Raw genomic sequence first — 19,913 nt, forward strand, 5'->3', positions numbered from 1 at the left:
TCTAAATTGCCCCTAGGTATGGGTGTGCATGGTTGTCCGTCTCCTTGTGCCCTGCGATCGGCTGGCCACTGATTCAGGGTGTCCCCCGCCTCTGGCCCGGAGACAGCTAGGATAAGCTCCAGCACCCCCCATGTCCATAACGAGGATAAAGCGGTTCAGAAAATGAGATGAGATGAGACTTTGTTTGTTTGTGCTTTCCTAGAATGCTTGTCCCATTGGGATAAGCCGGTCACCTGTCAACTGCCAACCAAGAATTCTGAATATGGCACATTCCTTCCAGAAGAACTTCAACAAATATTCGCAACATGCTTCAACCAATTACAAACACATTCAATGATTTCCATAGATTGTTTGTCTATTGAGGAAAACAAACAGGTGAGTCCCCATTTGGATATGTCAGAAAAACTCCAGGAATGGAACAAAACTTTATATTCTATATTTCAAACCTAAACCAAAATGTTCTTCCCTTTCAGTACCATCGAGATTCGACTGCAGTAAATCAAACCACTAAGCATGTCTGCTGAGTGAGAACATTTCTCCTTAGAAACTAATGATAGTAACAGAGGATGGTATAACATAGAACATTTCTTATTAACGTCTTATTAAAGTGAGCCCTGGTGGTAAGGAGGGGTAAGGAGGTACCACCAGGGCTCACTTAAAAATTAAACTTTTATACATGCATTATTTGTAAAGGATGAAAAATTCTGGCATGGGATCGGTAACGGATTGGTATCAGCAAAAATCTAGAAAAAGAATGGAATGATTGAAAGTAAAAAATCAGCATCGGGACCAGTGTTCCCTCTAAGCTGCGCGCGTGCGCAATTGCGCACTACTCTCGTCCTCGCTGCGCAGCAGCAATCATATGGCGCGCAGTAAAAAAAAAAAAAAAAAAAATTTTTTTTTTTTTTTTTTTTTTACCCCTTTCCCCATGATGGCGCCGTTTAAGCGGCAGCAAGTGGCAGTAGCTCTGTCCACTTATGTTTTTCGTGTTTTACAGCATGTTTTACATGAAAAATGGACAGGTCGCCGAATGGACGTTCCGCCGAACGTTCATTCGGCGACCTGCCTGTCTGTCAAACGTCCGTCGGCGAAACGTCTTTAGGCGAATCATCCGAGTACCGATGATGTCGCTCACACTGGTACTCAGTGCGCTCAGGGAGGTTGACTTTCTGCTCAGACCAACGAAAAATTAGAGGGAACATTGATCGGGACATCCCTCATAGGGAGCTTACTAAATCACGATGATTCTCCTTCGGACAGAAGTTTCAAATGTTCAGAAGACGTGTTTTTTTCCACTGCAAATTAAAATTCAGTTGTACTCGGATAGCCAATAAAATGTTATAAGTGGTGATTCCCCGTAACAAGTTGGTCTCATCAGCACTCCCCCTGGTCGATACTTGATGGCCAGACTCAGTGGTTAATGTATGTGCTTTGATTGCAGGGGCTGCTGGAGCCTATCTCAGCTAGCTTCGGGCGAAAGGCAGACTGCACCCTAGACTGGTCGCCACTCAGTCGTGGGGCACATAGAGAGACAGATGAATCGAGCCCACGCCTGCCCACACCAAAGTCAGGCGTGTGAACGCCGACATTACGAGGCAGGTATGTATGTGCTGTATATATATTACAAAAGCACGTGGAAAAACGTTATGTTGAAGTTCATGTATAAATTATATATTGAGCGATGCCAGTCCTGGAAGTTGTCTGACACAACTCATAATTCAATTGATAGAGGCTATCATTTATACAGAGTTAAGTCTGTAGCTCTTTTAAACACTGCTATGGACAAGATAAAAAAATGTGGTCGTGTAGATTTGCTCAGGAATTCTTTTGCTATTGAACATTTGTTTCCTTTGCATGCATTTTTGGGAGAATTATCTTCTGTTAAGTTGTATTCGTGAATTTTAACTGAAAATCATAGTGGAAAATAATAATAATTATAAATAATAATGTAACATTTTTCCAATGGGATCCATATGCAATGGATTAAAGCTCCTGGAAACATCACTGCTCTTCTCCTTCCCCTCTATCACAATCAGGATTTTAAAATTTACCATACATTCTAATATTGCTAGAATGTAGACTACATCTAAAGTGCACAAAAAGAGACTTTCTTCCACCAAATTGTTACTTTTGCCATTCTTCTCTTGCATGACACAACCTGACTTCGCAGGTATGCCTAAATTGGAACAGAGCAGTCTATAGTCATCTTCCAAATCAGGATCACCTAGGTCAATGCTTACATTAAAATCCAAAAGCACTGTTTTGCACCCAAGGACACCTGCACCGCTAAAGAAAACACAACTTGATATATGATCTGGCTTCGATAATTTTGGGCTACACGTGTGTTAAAGAAACATAATCCCTTGGATCCACACATTTTCCATACAATTCCTTATAATGTTGAAATCTGGTAATAATGCAATGGATAAAGGTCCTTTGGGTTGGATAAAAAAGTGGAACCAAAGAGTATAAAAACATGGACAAAAGTAAGAAACCAATGAATGGTTGTGAAATGTTCAAGGTGTGTGCACACAAAGACATGCATACACACTGACCTAAGTGTCTGTCCTTTTGCTGAACCTACATATACACATATCAACACAAATGGCGTTCAGACGACCCCTTGGGATGAGCTGTCACAGCATTGGTTGCAGTCCGAGTTCAGTGTAAGGACAAAAAACACACAACACAACACCATTCACATTAAATATACACACACTGAACCAACTTTCTGTCCACACATGCATAGGATAAATGCTAATATGCATTTTTGTGTGCATGTGAGGTCTTTCACACTCTCTCACTATCAGTTTTTTCAGTCTCTTAGGTTAACCATCACTTTTCTTAGTTGATTCTTCGGTACTTCCTGTGCCAGAGTGCAGTCGGCAGGTTCTGACATCCCTGGTACCACCGGCGCATCTCGCTCTCGGTTAATGGTGGTGTGACATTGCATGGAGCTCCTGCTAGGGTGATGTTTAAGATCCCAGCCCGTTGGTCCAAAAGGTGAGAAGCACCAGTACTCTGTAATAATGTTGTTAGATTGTTATTTGGAAAATTCTACATTCATATTAATTAATTTAATTAAAAAACATATGTTAACATTAAGTGACTAAGCAATTGATGAATGTGTTGTTGTTATTACCATCAAAGGACCTAAGCGGTGATTGCAGTAGATGTCAACAAGTTCTTTTAATCAAATAATGTATAAATGCCAAGTCATTATTTCTCTTTGTCTGATCATGCGACATTCTTCTGATGGAAAAACTGTGAAGTGCTACTAACTTCAAGCTGTGTTTTTACTCAATTTGTATTTGTCAAGAAAATATGTACAGCGTTTCTTAAAAACATATAATAAACCTTTACCAGGTGGTCCAGCAAGCAGGTTGATGGACTGATATGAGCCCATTTGTTGTCCTCCCAACCGTGGTCCACCTGGGTCTGGTAGTTTTTAATTGACATTATCTCTCTCTGGATCAGAACTACATTTAGATGTTTCTGGGAGCCTCTCAACCTTTTAGACAGAACACCGCTGTAACTCTGATCTACAAATAACAAAACGCGACTTGCCCTACAGCCGGCTAGATCGGTTAACAGCTCATTGACAGAGTAACGCTCCTTCAGATCAGCCTGCAAGGAAAAGGAGGTGATTATGAATAGGTAAAATGAAAGTCTTCCCTGTACAGTCATACCTCTACTTCCGAATGCCTCTAGGTACGAAATTTTCAGGTTATGTAAAGATTTTTATATGCAAATAGTGCCTCTAGATACGAAAAAGATGCAAGTTACGAAATCCCCCAAAAAGTAAATTCATTCTTTATCCGTTATTTTATTTTGAATATATTCTCGCGGATGCATTGATTCTCACTTTTGAACCTCGCTACACTCTATTGGGCTCTCATTGGCTGTCACAACAACCCTCCATGTTTCTTTGACCTGTGGTCTGCTTAAACTTATGCTTGGAAGAAGCTTTGGCCGAGTGGCTTCGAAAGACTCGCAGTCGACAACAACTCTTCATGTTTCAAGATTCTCTTATGTTTTTTTCACCGACGTTCGTCGTTCATCGTCTTGAAGTTTTTCTTGGAGGAAGCTGTGCGTGCCTTCGACGCACTCACAGTCGAGCCTCAAACGGAACTGCAGCGAAATTGTGTCACGATAAATTCAAAGAGAAGGCGGCTAAGGACAAGTGCGACAACACTTGGTAGTTGTGTGAGGACCGTGGAACGAATGAGAAAATGTACACACATCATACCTTGATGTATGTATTGTTCAGGGACCAAGCTCATATGTCGATTTACTCGTATCTCAAATCAACGTTTCCCATAGAAATGAACTAAATACAAATTAATTAATTCCCACCCTCTGAAAAAACACCAAAAACAGAATATTACAATGGAAAAAACTTATTTATATCGGTTGTAATTCAACCTCTACTAAGAGAGAAACAAATAATTAGTGGTTATGATGTTTAATACTAAAGAGAAATTATTCAGTACTACAACACAGAGTGTGCAGAGGGGAGTGAGAGAGAGAAAAAGAGAGAGAGACAGAGAGAGAGAGAGAGAGAGAGACTTGACGGATGCGCTCGTAACATAACATAAACTTTAAATTTAACCTAAATGAACTTAGATTCCTATACACATTTTTACATTAATTTTACGTTACACTAAATTTAAACCTTCTTGAGCAATAACAAAGGCAAAGAGGTTAATGTATGTTTTTCTATTATTTCGTTCTAAATTTCGATTATCATCTTATGCCTTTTCTTTGCAATACCCTTCATTGTAACGGCTTGCTTTGGACCCATTGGTTTTCCCTTAATTCTACACTGACTCATGCAAAAAACACGGAAAAAATCCAACGCTCCGTCCATTGCTCGTAGATATCTTTGCACGAGGGAGATGTGGCCAGAAAGACAGTGCGCTGAAATCACAAGCAGCCTCTCGTGTCTCGGCCACCTGGCTGTCTCATATCTCAAAATTTGTCTCGTACCTCAAGGCAAATATTTTCTCAGAATTTTACTCATATCTCAAATTGATCGTAAGTTGGGGCACTCAAGGTATTACTGTATACAGTACTGCTTTACTTACGAAATTTTCAACTTACAAAAAAAGTTGTGGAACCAATTAATTTCGTAAGTGGAGGTAGGACTGTCATTGCCCAGTGCTCTTCTTAATCCTTCACTATTGCATATGGCTACCGTTTTATCACTAGCTTACAATGCCATTGAAGTTGGCATCCCACAAGAGCATGGTGCCATCGTTTCGTGTGGGAGAGTTCAGGTACAGCACGAAAGAGTCTGCGCAGTGATGCTTCCTGCAGACATATGACACATGGCTACGGATTGCTGTCTTTTCTGTAGCTGAGTAGGCACCCTCCAGCTTTTCTGCAATGAAAAAACGTAGATAAAGACGTTATCGGCAGTATTCTATTGAGGATAAGGCCATGTTTATTTGAATTCTCACCAGGAATGTGCCCACTGCTGGCAAAGAAAGTTTTGATGTGGTCTTTTTGAAAGCCATTGATCTGGAGCATTCTGTAAAACCTCTGAAGATTCTGCACATGTTGCTGGAATGTCATCTGTTGACGCCAGCCCCCTAGGAAAAAAAAAAATTCTTCTATTTGGGGGCTGTACTTCCAATAACTTTTCTATGGTATATACTAGGTGAATATTAGGTAAGGTTAGGTTAGGTAAGACTTTATTCATCCCGTACTCGGGAAATTCATTTTCTGTACTGATTTATCCTCACTAGGGTAGCGGGGGATCCTATTCCAGCTGAATTCTGGGCACAAGGCGGCGGACAGCCTGAATTGGTGGCCAGCCGATCGCAGGGCACAAGAAGACAGCCAACCTTTCACGCTCACACTCATACCTAAGGGCAATATAGATTGTCCAACCAGCCTACCATGCATGTATTTCGAATGTGGGAGGAAACCGGAGTGCCTGGAGGAAACCCACGCAGGCCCGGGGAGAACATGAAAACTCCACACAGGTGGACCGACCGGGATTTGAACCCAGGATCCTAGAACTTTGAGGCCAACGCACTACCCACTCATCCGCCGGACTACCTAATATGATAACAGTTATCAAATTTTCTTTAACCATACCAGAGATAAGTACGGCATGATCACATGTCTGGTAAAGACGACAGGAAAGACGAGTGGACAGTGGCTGCTGGTGACAACGTCTGGTGTTTTTGTTCAGCTCACAGCTGGAGATGGGCATACTGGGTGTCTCTATTGGAACCAATTGAGGACACCTAGAAAAATCTCTGTGATCTGTTGAAAATAAGCATATGAGATATTTTAACGTTCATTCAACTGAATTTTTGTCCAGCCAATCACAGGACACAAGGAGACGGACAACCATTACTGCTTAAACTTATACCTAGGGGCAATTTAGAATGTTCAGCCAGCCTAGCCTACATGTTTTTGGAATGTGGGAAGACACCGAAGTCCCCAGAGAAAACCCACGCAAGCCCGGGGAGAACATGCAAACTCCACACAGTGAGGACCGACCTGGGATCAGACCATCAAATCCAGAACTTTGAGGCCGATGCACTAACCACTAGACCCCAGGGCCACTATATTTTTTAACATGACACATTACTACAATAATGTGACATAAGGTTCATCAGCATTGAAACTCACCAACACATCTTAGTCTCTGGGTCCGATTGTTGTCTTCAGCTCCAACCACCAAGGGCAGAAAGTGGACCTCACAAAGGCGTTCACTGACCGAACTGCTTAAAGTAGTGCCGTGTGGCACTCCACCCACCAGCCAGCTGTGGCCGTGACCCATTAGCCTCTCAGGTGTAGTCTGCCAACGCTTCATCTGGTTCTGACAACGACCTTTTAAGACCTGAGTCAAACATTCATTTCCTGGAAATGCAGACAGGTAGCTCAGAATAGCCACACAGAAATCACAAGTTTTATAAAAATATTAATGGGATGAGGAGCATTGCTGTTTTTATAAAAATCATGTCTAAGGACCTACAACTTTTGAGTCAAGTTTATGATTCACTGCTTCAGGTAATGTCCTATTGCAAGCCAGCCGGTCCTATTTAATTCATTGATTTTTTTTCAGGATGGCGCCATCAGGTGGTAGCCAGTGGCACTAGCTCTGTCCGCTCTTATTTGTTTTTTTGTGTTTTACAGCCTTTCTAAAAAAAATTAAATTACGTTTTAATATTTCATAATACATTCTCTTAGAAGCGGCAACTATCTGGTTGAATACACTGTCGGAGTGCCAAGCAGTTCTTGTAGATATTTTCAGTTTTGTCGGGAATACTCTTAGTTTCTTAATTCAAACAAGAGTAAAGAACATAATGAAAAGGTTTTCTTGACAGGAGACAACATGTTGTACTTTACTACTATTTCTTTAGTCTTATTTTTCAAACTATAATCAAATGAGAATTTTTTAAGACCCTTGTTTTTGATAAAGCTGTTGTGGGGCATTTGATTAGATGCAGTACCACACAATTTTGTATTAGTTGAATGGATATAACATGGATGTAGTATATGCATGAAAAGGTCTTGAACAAAGCAATGAGCTATAAAAGGGTACTTTCAAACATGCCCAACTTTCACTATATCTTTCAGCTTCAGTTGAAGACAGAATTTCTTACTTGAACACAATAAATATACAATATTGTAACAGACTTATTGTTTCATTCACAATACTGTTTATTATTTGGACAAACTTTATTAAGAATAAGAACCGCTTAATCCTCACTGGGATCATGGGGGGTGCTGGAGCCTATCCCAGCTGACTCCGGGCCAGAGGCGGGGGCACCCTGGATCGGTGGCCAGTCGATCGCAGGGCACAAGGAGACGGACAACCATGCAACCTCCCACTCATACCTAGGCGCAATTTAGAGTGTCCAATCAGCCTACCATGCATGTTTTTGGAATGTGGGAGGAAACCGGAGTGCCCGGAGGAAACCCACGCAGGCCCAGGGAGAAGATGCAAACTCCACACACATGGACTTGAGCTGGATTTGAACCCAGGACCCCAGAGGTGTGAGGCCGCCGCACTAACCACTCTCCCATTGGGCCACTTTATCTTTTCTCTCTTTTGAAATAAAAGACCGTATCGGCATTCGCTTGCGTCATGACGTCACGGTGCACGCAACAGCGCCATTTTGTCATGAAATCATCGTGTCACGTCAACTTGCAGTTTTTTGCATGTCGTGTTTTTATGCACATATAAGCCATACCCTCGATTCAGTCATCATTTTTTGTCCGACAAAGGCGGCTTATATGCAAGTAAATACGGTAATAGAAATGATAAATGGTGACATTAGGTCGTAGTAAAAATTTTGGAAAATTCTGGAATAATTTTTGTGGTCTATCTGATTACTGTTGATAAAACTTTGATGAGAACGACTTTATAATGGGCACCTCGTGGTGTAGAGGTTCACTCGCCTGACTTTGGTGCGGGGCCGGCGCAGGCTCGATTCCCGCTGGTGGCAGTATGAATGGGAGTGCGGATGGTCGTTTGTCTCTCTGTGTGCCCTACGACTGACTGGCGACCAGTCTAGGGTGTAGTCTGCCTTTCGCCCGATGACAGCTATATAAATATATATATATATACACATACACACATACACATACAAATATATATATATATATATATATATATATATATATATATAAATCTATATATATACATAAATATATATATATATATATATATATATATACACACACATACACACACAGATACACATACACATGTGTGTATATATATATATATATATATATATACGCACACACATACACAAGGCTGATCTCATTAGGTCAGCAAACACTATACTATACCATAGTTTTTATTGACTATGGTGGACCGGTTCTCAAAGATGCTGCGCTTTGTGCCATTACCCAAGTTGCCTTCTGCCAAGGGGACGGCCCAGGCTGACTTCCTTCATGTGGTACCCTACCACAGAATTCCCAAGAACATTGTCTTGGATAGAGAGCCCCAATTCAAATCTCAGATTTGGAGGGAGTTTTGCTCCCTCATTAGGGTCCAAAGCTATCATAAAACATCATCATTTGAATTCTATCTCTCTATCGTGTTATAAAAAGGTCAAATACAAAATTAAAACACTTTTGTGGTATGACACATGTAGATGACAGCAACGAGACAAGATTTGCACATTCATGGACATTTGCCCCATTGGGTTTCTGGCTCTAACAGTGTTTGTTAATCACAAATTAGGACTCAAACAACCAGACTCACCCATGTAAATGCCATCCATGTGGGAGCATCTCTTTTTTGTCACATTAAGATCCACATAGAAAAGGGCAACCGGGTGTCCAAAGTTCTCACCGGGAGTCGGGTCCAGCACTAGAACCGCATCGTGTGTCATAGAGCCAGGCAAAGGTAACTGGTACCTGTGTCGTCTCTCTCTTCCGTTCACGATTTGACCAATGCTAAAAGCATCATGGAATTTGGAGTTGATCCACCCACTGGAGGAGTAAGAGTCTGGTAGGATAGCCAAAACTTTGTCGGAGGTACCTGGATCACAATGTAAATCCATTATGTTAATCCAGTTATGTGTTACTCCCAATACGTGGTAACAGGGAGTTGAAGCCTAACCGAGATACTCTAACTTTCGGTGAAAGGTGGATCTAACCATGGTTTGGTTGCCATTTACCGTAATTACTCGAATATAACACGCAGATTTTTGCTATATAATTAATTCCAATAGTTGGGGGTGCGTGTTATAATCCAAAACTATTTTTTTTTTTTTTTTTGTGTCTTGTTACATGGCCCTTAGCCTGGTGCTTTTTCTTGCCAAATAAATTGAATTGAAATTGAATTGAATAAAATAAATTACAAATTTTCGATCGAAAAAAGCATTGTCAAACTCACTTTGACGCACGGATTTTACGTCATCTCGTAGAGCCGACGCACGGATTTTACGTCATCTCGTGAAGCCGACGCACGGATTTTACGTCATCTCGTAAAGCCGAGACCACCACTGCCCCCCTCTAGCCTCGTACCCGTCTCAGTTCACCCTCTCTCAGTTCAGTGTTATAATCAATAACTAAAATAAATTACAAATTTTCGATCGAAAAAAGCATTGTCAAACTCACTTTGACGCACGGATTTTACGTCATCTCGTAAAGCCAATCGGATGATGTGTTGTGGGAGGAAGAGGAAGTGGATGAAGGAAGCGTGGACGTTGATAGGATTCTCAACGAAGAGATGTATGAGAGGACAGACAAAGAGAGAGAGGAACTCTTCATTTGAAGGATTCTAATGAATAAATTTGTTTGAACAAAACAATCGTGAAACGAAGAAAAAAAGGTAAGATTTCTGATTTTCGTCAGCGGGAAATTTTAGGTACGCACTATATTCGAGTACTGCGTTTTTCCAGATTTTTTTGGCCCAAAATTACCTGCGTGTTATTTTCGAGTGCGCGTTATATTCGAGTAATTACGGTAATCACCGGCCATATATGGAGACAGTCAACCACTCACAATTCCTGTTACTGGTCAATGAGTAGGAAGGGCAATTAGTAATACAACCAAATGAATCTGTGCTCCCCTGAAATTGACAGCAATTGCATTTAGTTGATGTACAACTCTTATTAAAAAATATACATATTGAGTGATACCTTGTTTTGAAATAGTTTGAAATTGAACATTTGTACATAAAAAAACATTTTTTCATTCATTCATTTTCCAAACCGCTTATCCCAGCTGGAGCCTACAACAGGCACCATATGGGGAACACCTCTAATCATTCATTCATTCATTCTTTAATCTCATAAGGGTCACACCGGGAGTTCTGGAGCCTATCCCGCTGACTTTCGAGCATGAGGCGGGGGACACTCCGAATCGGTGGCCAGCCGATTGCAAGGCACGAGGAGAAAGACAACCATTGACACTCATACCTAGGGGCAACCAGCCTACCAGGCATGTCTTTGAAATGTGGCAGGAAACCAGAGTACCCGGAGGAAACCCACGCAAGCCGAACATTCAAATGTCACACAGTGAGGACCCACTTTGGATCGAACCCTCGACCCAAGAACTGTAAGGGTGACACGCTAACCACTAAATAAAATTATTCTTCGAAAAATGTAAGTGCAATCAAAAGCGAGCAATGACCTCAGGATTCACTAAAAGATTGGACAATAGTTTATAGTACAACAAATAAAAGGTGTGGAAGAAAACCTCATGCTGGCCGTTTCCACAAACTATTGCCAAAGCTTTACTTTTGAAATATATATATATATATATATATATATATATATATATATATATATATATATATATATATATATATATATATGTATATATATATATGTATATATATATATATATATATATATATATATAGAGAGAGAGAGAGAGAGAGAGAGAGAGAGACTTTTGTTTCCTCACCTGCTGTTGTGGTGCGTGGTTCTGAGGTATAGACAGTTACAGCAGAGGGAGACAGGTGGGCGAAACTCCGACACTCGTTGCCAGAGCGGGGGGAGGCACGGAGGCAGCGGTCCAGCTGGTCCCACTGGAACGACTGAATACCCCAGTGCACCCAGCGCTCCAGCTGCACCTGAGGCACTCCTTTTGCCACCAATGCCGCCACCACCAAATGGAGCATGAGGATGAGGAGAGGATGTTTCATCATTATTAATATTATTTTTGTTCAGTTTGTCTTCTATTTTCTTTCCTGCTTATTGTCCTTTTCTATCAGTCATTTCCCGCCTATTTGCCTTGAAAAAAATTGTCATTTTATTTATCTATTATAAAGCCAAGTACTACTTTGGGAATTTGACTTAGTTTCTTTATAGTTTTCCAAAGTGAAAATCCTACTGCATCCCCTTCTTGCCGTATCTTTTGTCTTCTAATTAGTTTTTCTATGTTGGTCTAAAAATTGTTTTCAAATTTAGCGAATTGAAGCTATTAAGATTGTTGTTTTTTCCTTTGGAAAAACTCACGCACACAAATCTTTGTCTTTCTTATTTTTCTGGTTGTTGAAGAGAAAATTGTGTTCCATAGTAATTCCGGGAAAAATAAAAAAAGAGATTGCCATTAATTCAATTATGCTTCCTCTTCTCTAATATTCCTGTGAGGTTTTCTTGTTTTGTCCTGTGCGCTCTTTGCTTTCGGTGGCTGTACTGTTGGAGCTCTCTCTCTGTAGCTCTCCATTTAACCACCCATTGCACTGCCCCACCCCCACCCCCGCCCCTCCTCTCCCTATCTCGCTCTCTTTTTGGGACAATACTATACTGATTATAAAATCTTCCATCACAAAGCTCCCCCCAGTCATCTTAAAGCCTGGCTGTTGGATGAACAACATTGTGATCTCAATGCTGCCGTGAACTGTGGTACTTGTGTGTGCGTATGTTTCATCGTTTCTATTCCTTGTTGATTTTGAATGTCATATATATATATATATATATATATATATATATATATATATATATATATATATATATATATATATATATCAGTGGCGGGCCGTCAGGGCCTTCAAGGCCTTCTCTGCTGGCCTAAGAAATATCTGAATCATGTTATATTTTGTCCATCAATACGTACTTATTATTCCAAATGGTCTGTTAGCTTCCTTTCATTGCTTTTCCCCCTGGTTGCACTGCTTCCAGATGTGTGTTTTCATATTGAAGCATTTAACCAATCACATTTCAGCCATTATTTGTTGCCAGATCAGATCTGCCTCAAAGCCTGCACAATCAGTTCTTGCGGGCTCTGCTGGATTAAACTAGACTGTTGCTTTTAACCAATCAGATTTCGAGTTGGCAACCCCACAATGATTTTTCATAGGCGTTAGCATTTTGCTGGCTGGGACATGTCATTGCTTTCATAAACTATGATTGGCTAGTAGGCGGGCCAAAGCAGTACCGAGGCAGCCGAGATCGCAAACTCCACCCACTATGGCCGACAGAAGCAAAAACAAATAGATTCTGTTTGTTCACAAAGCTATTTTCTAGACGGACTTTTTCAGGAAAAAAATGGACATGATTAAGAAAGGGCGGTCAACTCCGAAGCTAGCAAGCCTGTTACAGCCGGGAAAATGGTGTGTGGGGCACTTTCAGCGCGCTAACTTAGCTCCACAACCAAATAGTATATTGTTGTGTTGATATAATGCCATTTTCAAAACGGACTATGCCGGAAATATGACAGGACAGGCTCGACTTTCATCATTAACTCCGATGGCGATAGGAAAGAAGGAAGAAAGAAAGGAGGATGGATATTGTGTAAAAAGGATTTTTGGTGAGTAAAATTACAAATATGGCTATATTCCTAAATAATATTTCAATTGTGGGCCAAGTTCTGATATCTGAAAAGCTCCAGTGTTTGTATTTAAGCTCCAGTGTTTGTATTTAATCACAAAATGCTGCTAGGAAGTGGATTTTACCCCAGTTTAATTTTTGGCGTTTCACCATTGACGTCCATCGCTGTCTTTTCCCGGGAAAAATCACCCCCTTGACCTGGTTGTAATGTCTCAAAAGCTCCAGTATTTGTATTCAATCAATAAATGATGCTAGGAAGTGGATTTTACCTAATTTTAGTATTTTAGTGCATTTTTTGTCATTTCACGTATGGACGTATCGACGTTCATCGCTGTCTTTTTACCGGGGAAATGATACTCCGGGCCCGGTTCTGATGTCTAAAAAGCTCCAGTATTTGTATTTAATCAATAAATGCTGTTTTCGGCTGGATTTTACCCCATTTTCGGGCAATGTTTGCCCGTACGCCATTGACGTTCATCGCTGTATTTTCCCGGGAAAATCACCCCCTGGCCTGGTTTTAATGTCTGAAAAGCTCCAGTATTTGTATTTAATCATGAAATGCTGCTAGGAAGTGGATTTTACCCCATTTTTGTGCATTAATTTATTGATTATTTTTTGTGTCGCAGCTGTAGCTGCAGTAGAGGTTTTATAGCAATAAAATCGTTTTTGAGGGTTGGATTGATACGTTGAAGGCGCTACCAGAAAATGCACCGCCCGCCACTGATATATATATATATATATATATATATATATACAGACGCTCCCCTACTTACGAACATTCAACTTACGAACAACGGTACATACGAACATGTCTGCAAATTGAGTTTAAGTCCAAAAATGTTCGCAAGTCCAATTTTGTATTTCGCGCCTTTTTCGGAGTAGTACTTCTTTCCGCCGCTAATACCGACGCCTGGCGCTGTGAGAGCTCAGCTCACCCAGCATCTACCTTCTTCTTCGTTGCAATGCGGAAGTGCGTGAATGTATCTCCAGTGTGCAAAGAACCTTTTTCATTTGTATCATTAAATATCTCATGCATCCAATATTGAATATGGTTGGTAAAAAACTAAAGGCTTCTATTGAGGGAGTTGCAAGGAAGAGGCAAGCCATTTCATTTGAAACGAGTGGCAATAATAACGAAGCTTGATGCGCGTGAGAGTGGTGAGCGTTGCACATACGTATACAACTTGAATCGTTCGAGCGTCAGTACCATTTATAAACAGAAAGATCGAGCAGCAGGACCCAAATATTGAACGTTGCACAAAGTTTGCAAATCAATTGAATGATGCCATACAGTGCTACCGCATCATTTATGATGAAAAAAAGAAGAAAACTGCAATCGTCATTAGGTCGCTTCTTTTGGCCAGTTTCTAATACATAAATCTCTCTCTCTCTCTCTCTCTACAGTACTGTACATATTCTCTCCATTTTATTAAATGTTTTTTTTTTCAGTACAAACCAATGCGTCTTACTTATACAAGCCTTAAACATACAAATGCACTTATATAAACCTTCAATATACTTATATCGGCCTTAAACATAAATTATAATACAAAATATAGCACTGAATCAACTTACAAACAAATTCAACTTATGAACAATCGCTCGGAACCAATTGCGTTCGTAAGTAGTGGAGCGTCTGTATATATATATATATATATATATATATATATATATATATATATATACAGACGCTCCACTACTTACGAACATATGACTTACGAACAACGGTACATACGAACATGTCTGCAAATTGCGTTTGTCGAAATTTTTTCGTAATTTCGATTTTGTATTGCGCGCCTTTTTCCGAGTAGTGCTTCTTTCCGCCGCTAATACCGACGCCTGGCGCTGTGAGCGCTCAGCTCACCCAGCATCCACCTTCCTCTAACCAGTTCGTTGCAGTGCGTACGTTGCGTAAGTGCGTGACGTATCTCCAGTGCGCAAAGAACCTTTTTCATTTTTATCATGAAATATCTCGTGCAGCCATTATTCAATATGGTTGGTGAAAAGTGAAAGGCTTCTAGTGAGGGAGGTGCAAGGAAGAGGCAAGTCATTTCGTTTGAAAGGAGTGGCAATAATAACGAAGCTTGATGCGCGTGAGAGTGGTGAGCGTTGCACGGGCATACAACTTGAATCGTTCGACCGTCAGTACCATTTATAAACAGAAAGATCGAGCAGCAGGACCCAAATATTGAACGTTGCACAAAGTTTGCAAATCAATTTAATGATGCCATACAGTGCTACCGCATCATTTATGATGAAAAAAATAAGAAAACTGTGCAATCGTCGTTAGATCGCTTCTTTCAGCCAGTTTCTAATACATAAATCTCTCTCTCTCTCTCTCTCTCTCTCTCTCTCCAGTACTGTACATATTCTCTCCATTTTATTAAATGTTTTTAGTACAAACCAATGCGTGTTACTTATACAAGCCTTAAACATACAAATGCACTTGTATAAACCTTCAATATACTTATATAGGCCTTAAACATAAATTATAATACAAAATATAGCACTGAATCAACTTACAAACAAATTCAACTTATGAACAATCCCTCGGAACCTAACTCGTTCTTAAGTAGGGGAGCGTCTGTATGTATATATATATATATGTATATATATATATATATATATATATATATATATGTATGTGTATATATATATGTATATATATATGATTGAATTTCTTCACTTTCTCTAAGTAAGTAAACTTAATCTTTTATTTGTTAAAGCTGAAAGCAGAGTTGATGTATGAATCGTTGTTTGTACATGTCCCTTTTACACACCACATGGCTGATTGGTCGTAAGGTAGGACGCCTTTTGACGTCATTTACAAACGTCATTTTTGGAAGAATTTTTGCCAGCGAGTTTCCAGGTGCACCCACCCACCCACACATCCATCCATAAATCCTGCTTTATAATTCCTTATGAAGCGTGATTTATGGGTATGTGAGTGAGTGTGTGACAGAAAACTAGGCAATTTGTCTTGAAACCAGAATAACATAAACACTTAAAAAGATCAAACACAAGGAACCTGGAATCAATTCACTGCATATGTGACCTAGCTGTAAGAAGAAAAAAAAGTCTTGGTTGTACCATTAAGGACCACCGCACTCAACAGGCATCCCTTGGGCAAAGCAGATCTCCTGAGAGAGTAAGTTCCTCTCCAGTTATTCAGGAACCACGAGGAGGTCACGTGTTTTTATGTTTTGGACTGCCTGGAAACCCCCATAGTTCTGGGCCTTCTTTGGCTCAGGGAGGGAACACAATCCAGTCTTTGACTGGTCAAGTCCAAAGGTCACAGCCTAGAGTCCTGCCTGCAAGACCAGGTGTCTCCAGTTGGCCTGTGTACCCACGAGGTTCCATCCAAGACCAACTTCCCCGGATGACGGTGCCAGACTGCTAATATTTTTTTATAGCCAGGACCATGCAAAGGCACTTCCTCCACATCGCCCCTATGACTGTGTCATTGAACTCTTGTCTCTACAATATCGCCAAACCTGAGTGGGAGGCACTGGAGGATTAAATCTCTGACGCACTAGCAGCAGGCCTCATTTGGTCATCCTCCTCCTCAGTTAGGACAGGCCATTTTGAGTATCTGGTGATGCCTTTCGGTCTCTGCAATGGACCAGCAGTTTTCCAGGCGCTCATCAATGGTGTCCTTCGAGATGTATTGTCCTATGTCCCAGGGTCCAGGAACAGGAAGCCTGATACATTATCACGCATTTTCCAACCGTCGGATTCTGTGGAGGAGCCCACAACCATCTTGTCACCCTCCTGTTTAGTGGCAGCTCTGAGGACTGACCTTGGGTCCAAGGTTCTGGGGGCCCAAGATGCCAAACATGACCCCAGAGAAGGTACACAAAGGAACCTTTATGTCCCGACCTCAGTTCGTACCATGGTGCTAGAATGGGCTCACACCTCCATCCACTGCCGATTCCTAGTCGCCCTTGATCCCACATTGCTTTCGACTTCGTCACAGGCCTCCCAACTTCTCGTGGCAACACAGTCATACTAACCATAGTTGACCGTTTTTCCAAGGCCGCACATTTTGTCGCCCTCCGCAAGCTACCATCAGCCCAGGAGACTGCCGATTTACTTGTGGAGCATGTGTTCCGTCTGTTTGGAATATCTGCCGGCAGTTTCTCTGGTCCCCAGTTCGCCTCCCATGTCTGGTCCGACTTCTGTTCAGCTCAGTACAGTGAGCCTCATCTCTGGCCATTATGCACAGACAAATGTACATTGTGAACGTACTAATCAGCAGCTGTGTTAGGATTGGCTTGTTATTGTTATTTCATTGCTTTCTCCATGTGTTCTTACGTTCGTTTCCCTACTCTTATTTGTCCCTCCTGTCTTGCTCTTGCGCAGCTGCACATCATTGTGAATTAGTTTCTGTTGTGTCTATTTAAACCCCACTGATTATTTTGTCAATGTCAGATTATACTGCTTTTATTTGTCCAAGACATGTTTCCACGTTACCTCGATCCATGTTCCATGTGCCTCGTTCCTCGCTTTCCCGTGTCTTCCCTTGTCAGGTTTGGTTATGTGATTAGATTTTTAAGTCTTTGTTATTTTCTTAGATCCTGTTTAAGTTATTCAAGTTTTGGTTTGAACACCACCTCCCTCATCCTCGGCTGCTTCCCTGCAATTGGGCCCTAATTTCTCGTTACTTCGCAACGACGTCACAAGGTGGAAGCAGGACTTGGTTGCACCACCCATTGTGACGGTCAAGGCAGGGCTGCACAGGATTGAGGCCCTGTTGGCTTCAATTGCCTACCTAACAATCCTAGAGTGACCATTGCTACATCCACAGGATTACTTAGAAATGAAGACACACAACAGGCAAAGTCATCTAGCATTTATTTTTTGGTTAGCATAGGAACAAATTAACATAACTCAATACTGCTATTTCCATACCACCTCTTGACGGCAGTAAAAGAGTCATGGAGGGAACATTTTTATTTATTTATTTTTCCCAAGATGGCACCGTCATGCGGCAGCCAGTGGCAGTAGCTCTCTCCACTCTTATTTGTTTTACGTGTTTTACAGGCTTTCTATCTTGTTTTAATTACATTTTAATATGTCTTAATACATTCCTTTTTACTTTACTTTGTACTTTATGTTTTTTACTTTAATGTTTACAACTTTCTTTGTTCTGTTAGCCTGGCTTCTTTCTGCTACTTCTTTTTTGGAACCTGTTGGAATAATGATTAATACCAGTAAATCTTTATTAGTAATATTTAATTAAAATTGGAAGACATCTTTCACATATCTGGTTACAACTTGCAAGGAGGATACTCGTAACGCCGTTCCGTTCACAAGCATTCTGACGTGCAGTATATTTTTCATCGTATTTAGTCGCGACAAACGGAAAACATTTCATGTAATCTGATTCAAAACAATTGCATAAGACGATAAACAACTGTGTAAGAATTGCAGAAGTAAGCATTATAAGGTAAACAAAGCAGCCATATTTTTTAAACAATAATGCCATTATCGCCATCTGCCAGAGTCCAGTCCAAACACGGTACGAGTTTCTTGCCGATCAGCAGATACATGGGGTTTGTTGCCATTATAGTCCTGAAAACAATGAACTGGCCTTGAGCGCAGCTGTGCGGGAAAGTGTCCTCAGGCATGGTCCCAACATAAATCATGAATTAATTTATAGCCTTATTACTTATTAAAAATGCTTACAAAACATATAGAAACATCCCATAATAAATCCAACATTTCCCCTCTTTTTATTATATGTTTGTTATTCATTTTATGGTAAATCCAAGAAGAGAGGGATATCTCCGTTGGCTGCTTTAATTTTACCCACTTAGGCCCTACTCGTTCGGCTGGTCTGAAAAACAAAAAACTAAATCATTTTCGCCCAATTCATTCTCGGAATTACCATGCTCCTGGAATTCACTGCTCCCCTCAGTACGTTTCATCAGCAGAGGATATAATTCATGCAATTTAGAATTCGTAGGGGCAATCACAGTGGTAACAAGTCGGCCTATCAAGGATCTTAAGCAGGGAATAACACAACACCCACATAATGTCAAAATCGTAGCAAAAATGGCTACGGAAAATGCAACAGATTAGGCCAAATCTTTGTATGTACGAAGGCCTTATCCCACCAATCTGTCAAGCGGATAATTCTACTCCAGGATGCTTTTTCATATTGCGGTTTAGGGTCTGCAGGCCATCGTTGGCCCTGGTGTGGGACCCAGTCGGGGACGTGTTGTTGAGTGCAACATTTTCAAACATTGCATACGCCCCATGCTCCTTCAAGAAGCATTTCAACCGCTGCACGATCCTGGAACGCCATCACACTAGTGGCTGCCAGTTGTTCCTTTATCGCCACAAATCCCTGTTTCGTATAATTTCCAAGGTTTTGGACATAGTAATTGTCCGGTCCACTATGAACATTCACAAGGTCGAACAGAAGTAAAGCATGCCGAGACAGATGAGTGAGATTTTGAAGCTTCTGCAGAAGCAGAGTACGGAGGTGGTGGGTCCGACGACTCTACTTCTACAGAAAATATTTTACTTAGGGCAAGATTTCATGACATACAAATTCTCTATGACAAGGGACATACAAATTCCGTTACAAAGATGCAGCGCGACAGTGACACCGATGATGGTGGTGATACTGATGATGTTGAAGGCTAC

At 40.9% G+C, this 19,913-nt stretch overlaps 1 protein-coding gene across 1 annotated transcript; it reads right to left on the reverse strand.

Annotated features, from left to right (window-relative positions):
* Positions 1 to 1,210: 1,210 nt before the first annotated feature.
* Positions 1,211 to 12,115, reverse strand: LOC144087474 (uncharacterized). The gene is made up of 8 exons (XM_077617953.1): positions 11,392 to 12,115; positions 9,239 to 9,517; positions 6,649 to 6,879; positions 6,106 to 6,276; positions 5,463 to 5,594; positions 5,217 to 5,383; positions 3,364 to 3,627; positions 1,211 to 3,021 (listed from the first exon to the last, which is right to left on the reverse strand). The coding sequence occupies exons 1-8, from the start codon at positions 11,633 to 11,635 to the stop codon at positions 2,845 to 2,847; spliced, it is 1,665 nt and encodes a 554-aa protein (XP_077474079.1). The 5' UTR covers positions 11,636 to 12,115; the 3' UTR covers positions 1,211 to 2,844.
* Positions 12,116 to 19,913: the final 7,798 nt, after the last annotated feature.

The sequence above is a fragment of the Stigmatopora argus genome, chromosome 13 (genome assembly GCF_051989625.1).
Source record: "Stigmatopora argus isolate UIUO_Sarg chromosome 13, RoL_Sarg_1.0, whole genome shotgun sequence".
Taxonomy (NCBI): Eukaryota; Metazoa; Chordata; class Actinopteri; order Syngnathiformes; family Syngnathidae; genus Stigmatopora; species Stigmatopora argus.

Excerpts from the sequence above, each read along its gene's own strand:
- LOC144087474 (XM_077617953.1), bottom strand. The coding sequence starts at position 11,635 with ATGATGAAACATCCTCTCCTCATCCTCATGCTCCATTTGGTGGTGGCG. Across the intron at positions 6,277-6,648 it reads CCAGAGACTAAGATGTGTTG|ATCACAGAGATTTTTCTAGG; the intron begins GTGAGTTTCAAT and ends TATTTTCAACAG. Across the intron at positions 5,384-5,462 it reads CAGCAGTGGGCACATTCCTG|AAAAGCTGGAGGGTGCCTAC; the intron begins GTGAGAATTCAA and ends TTTTCATTGCAG.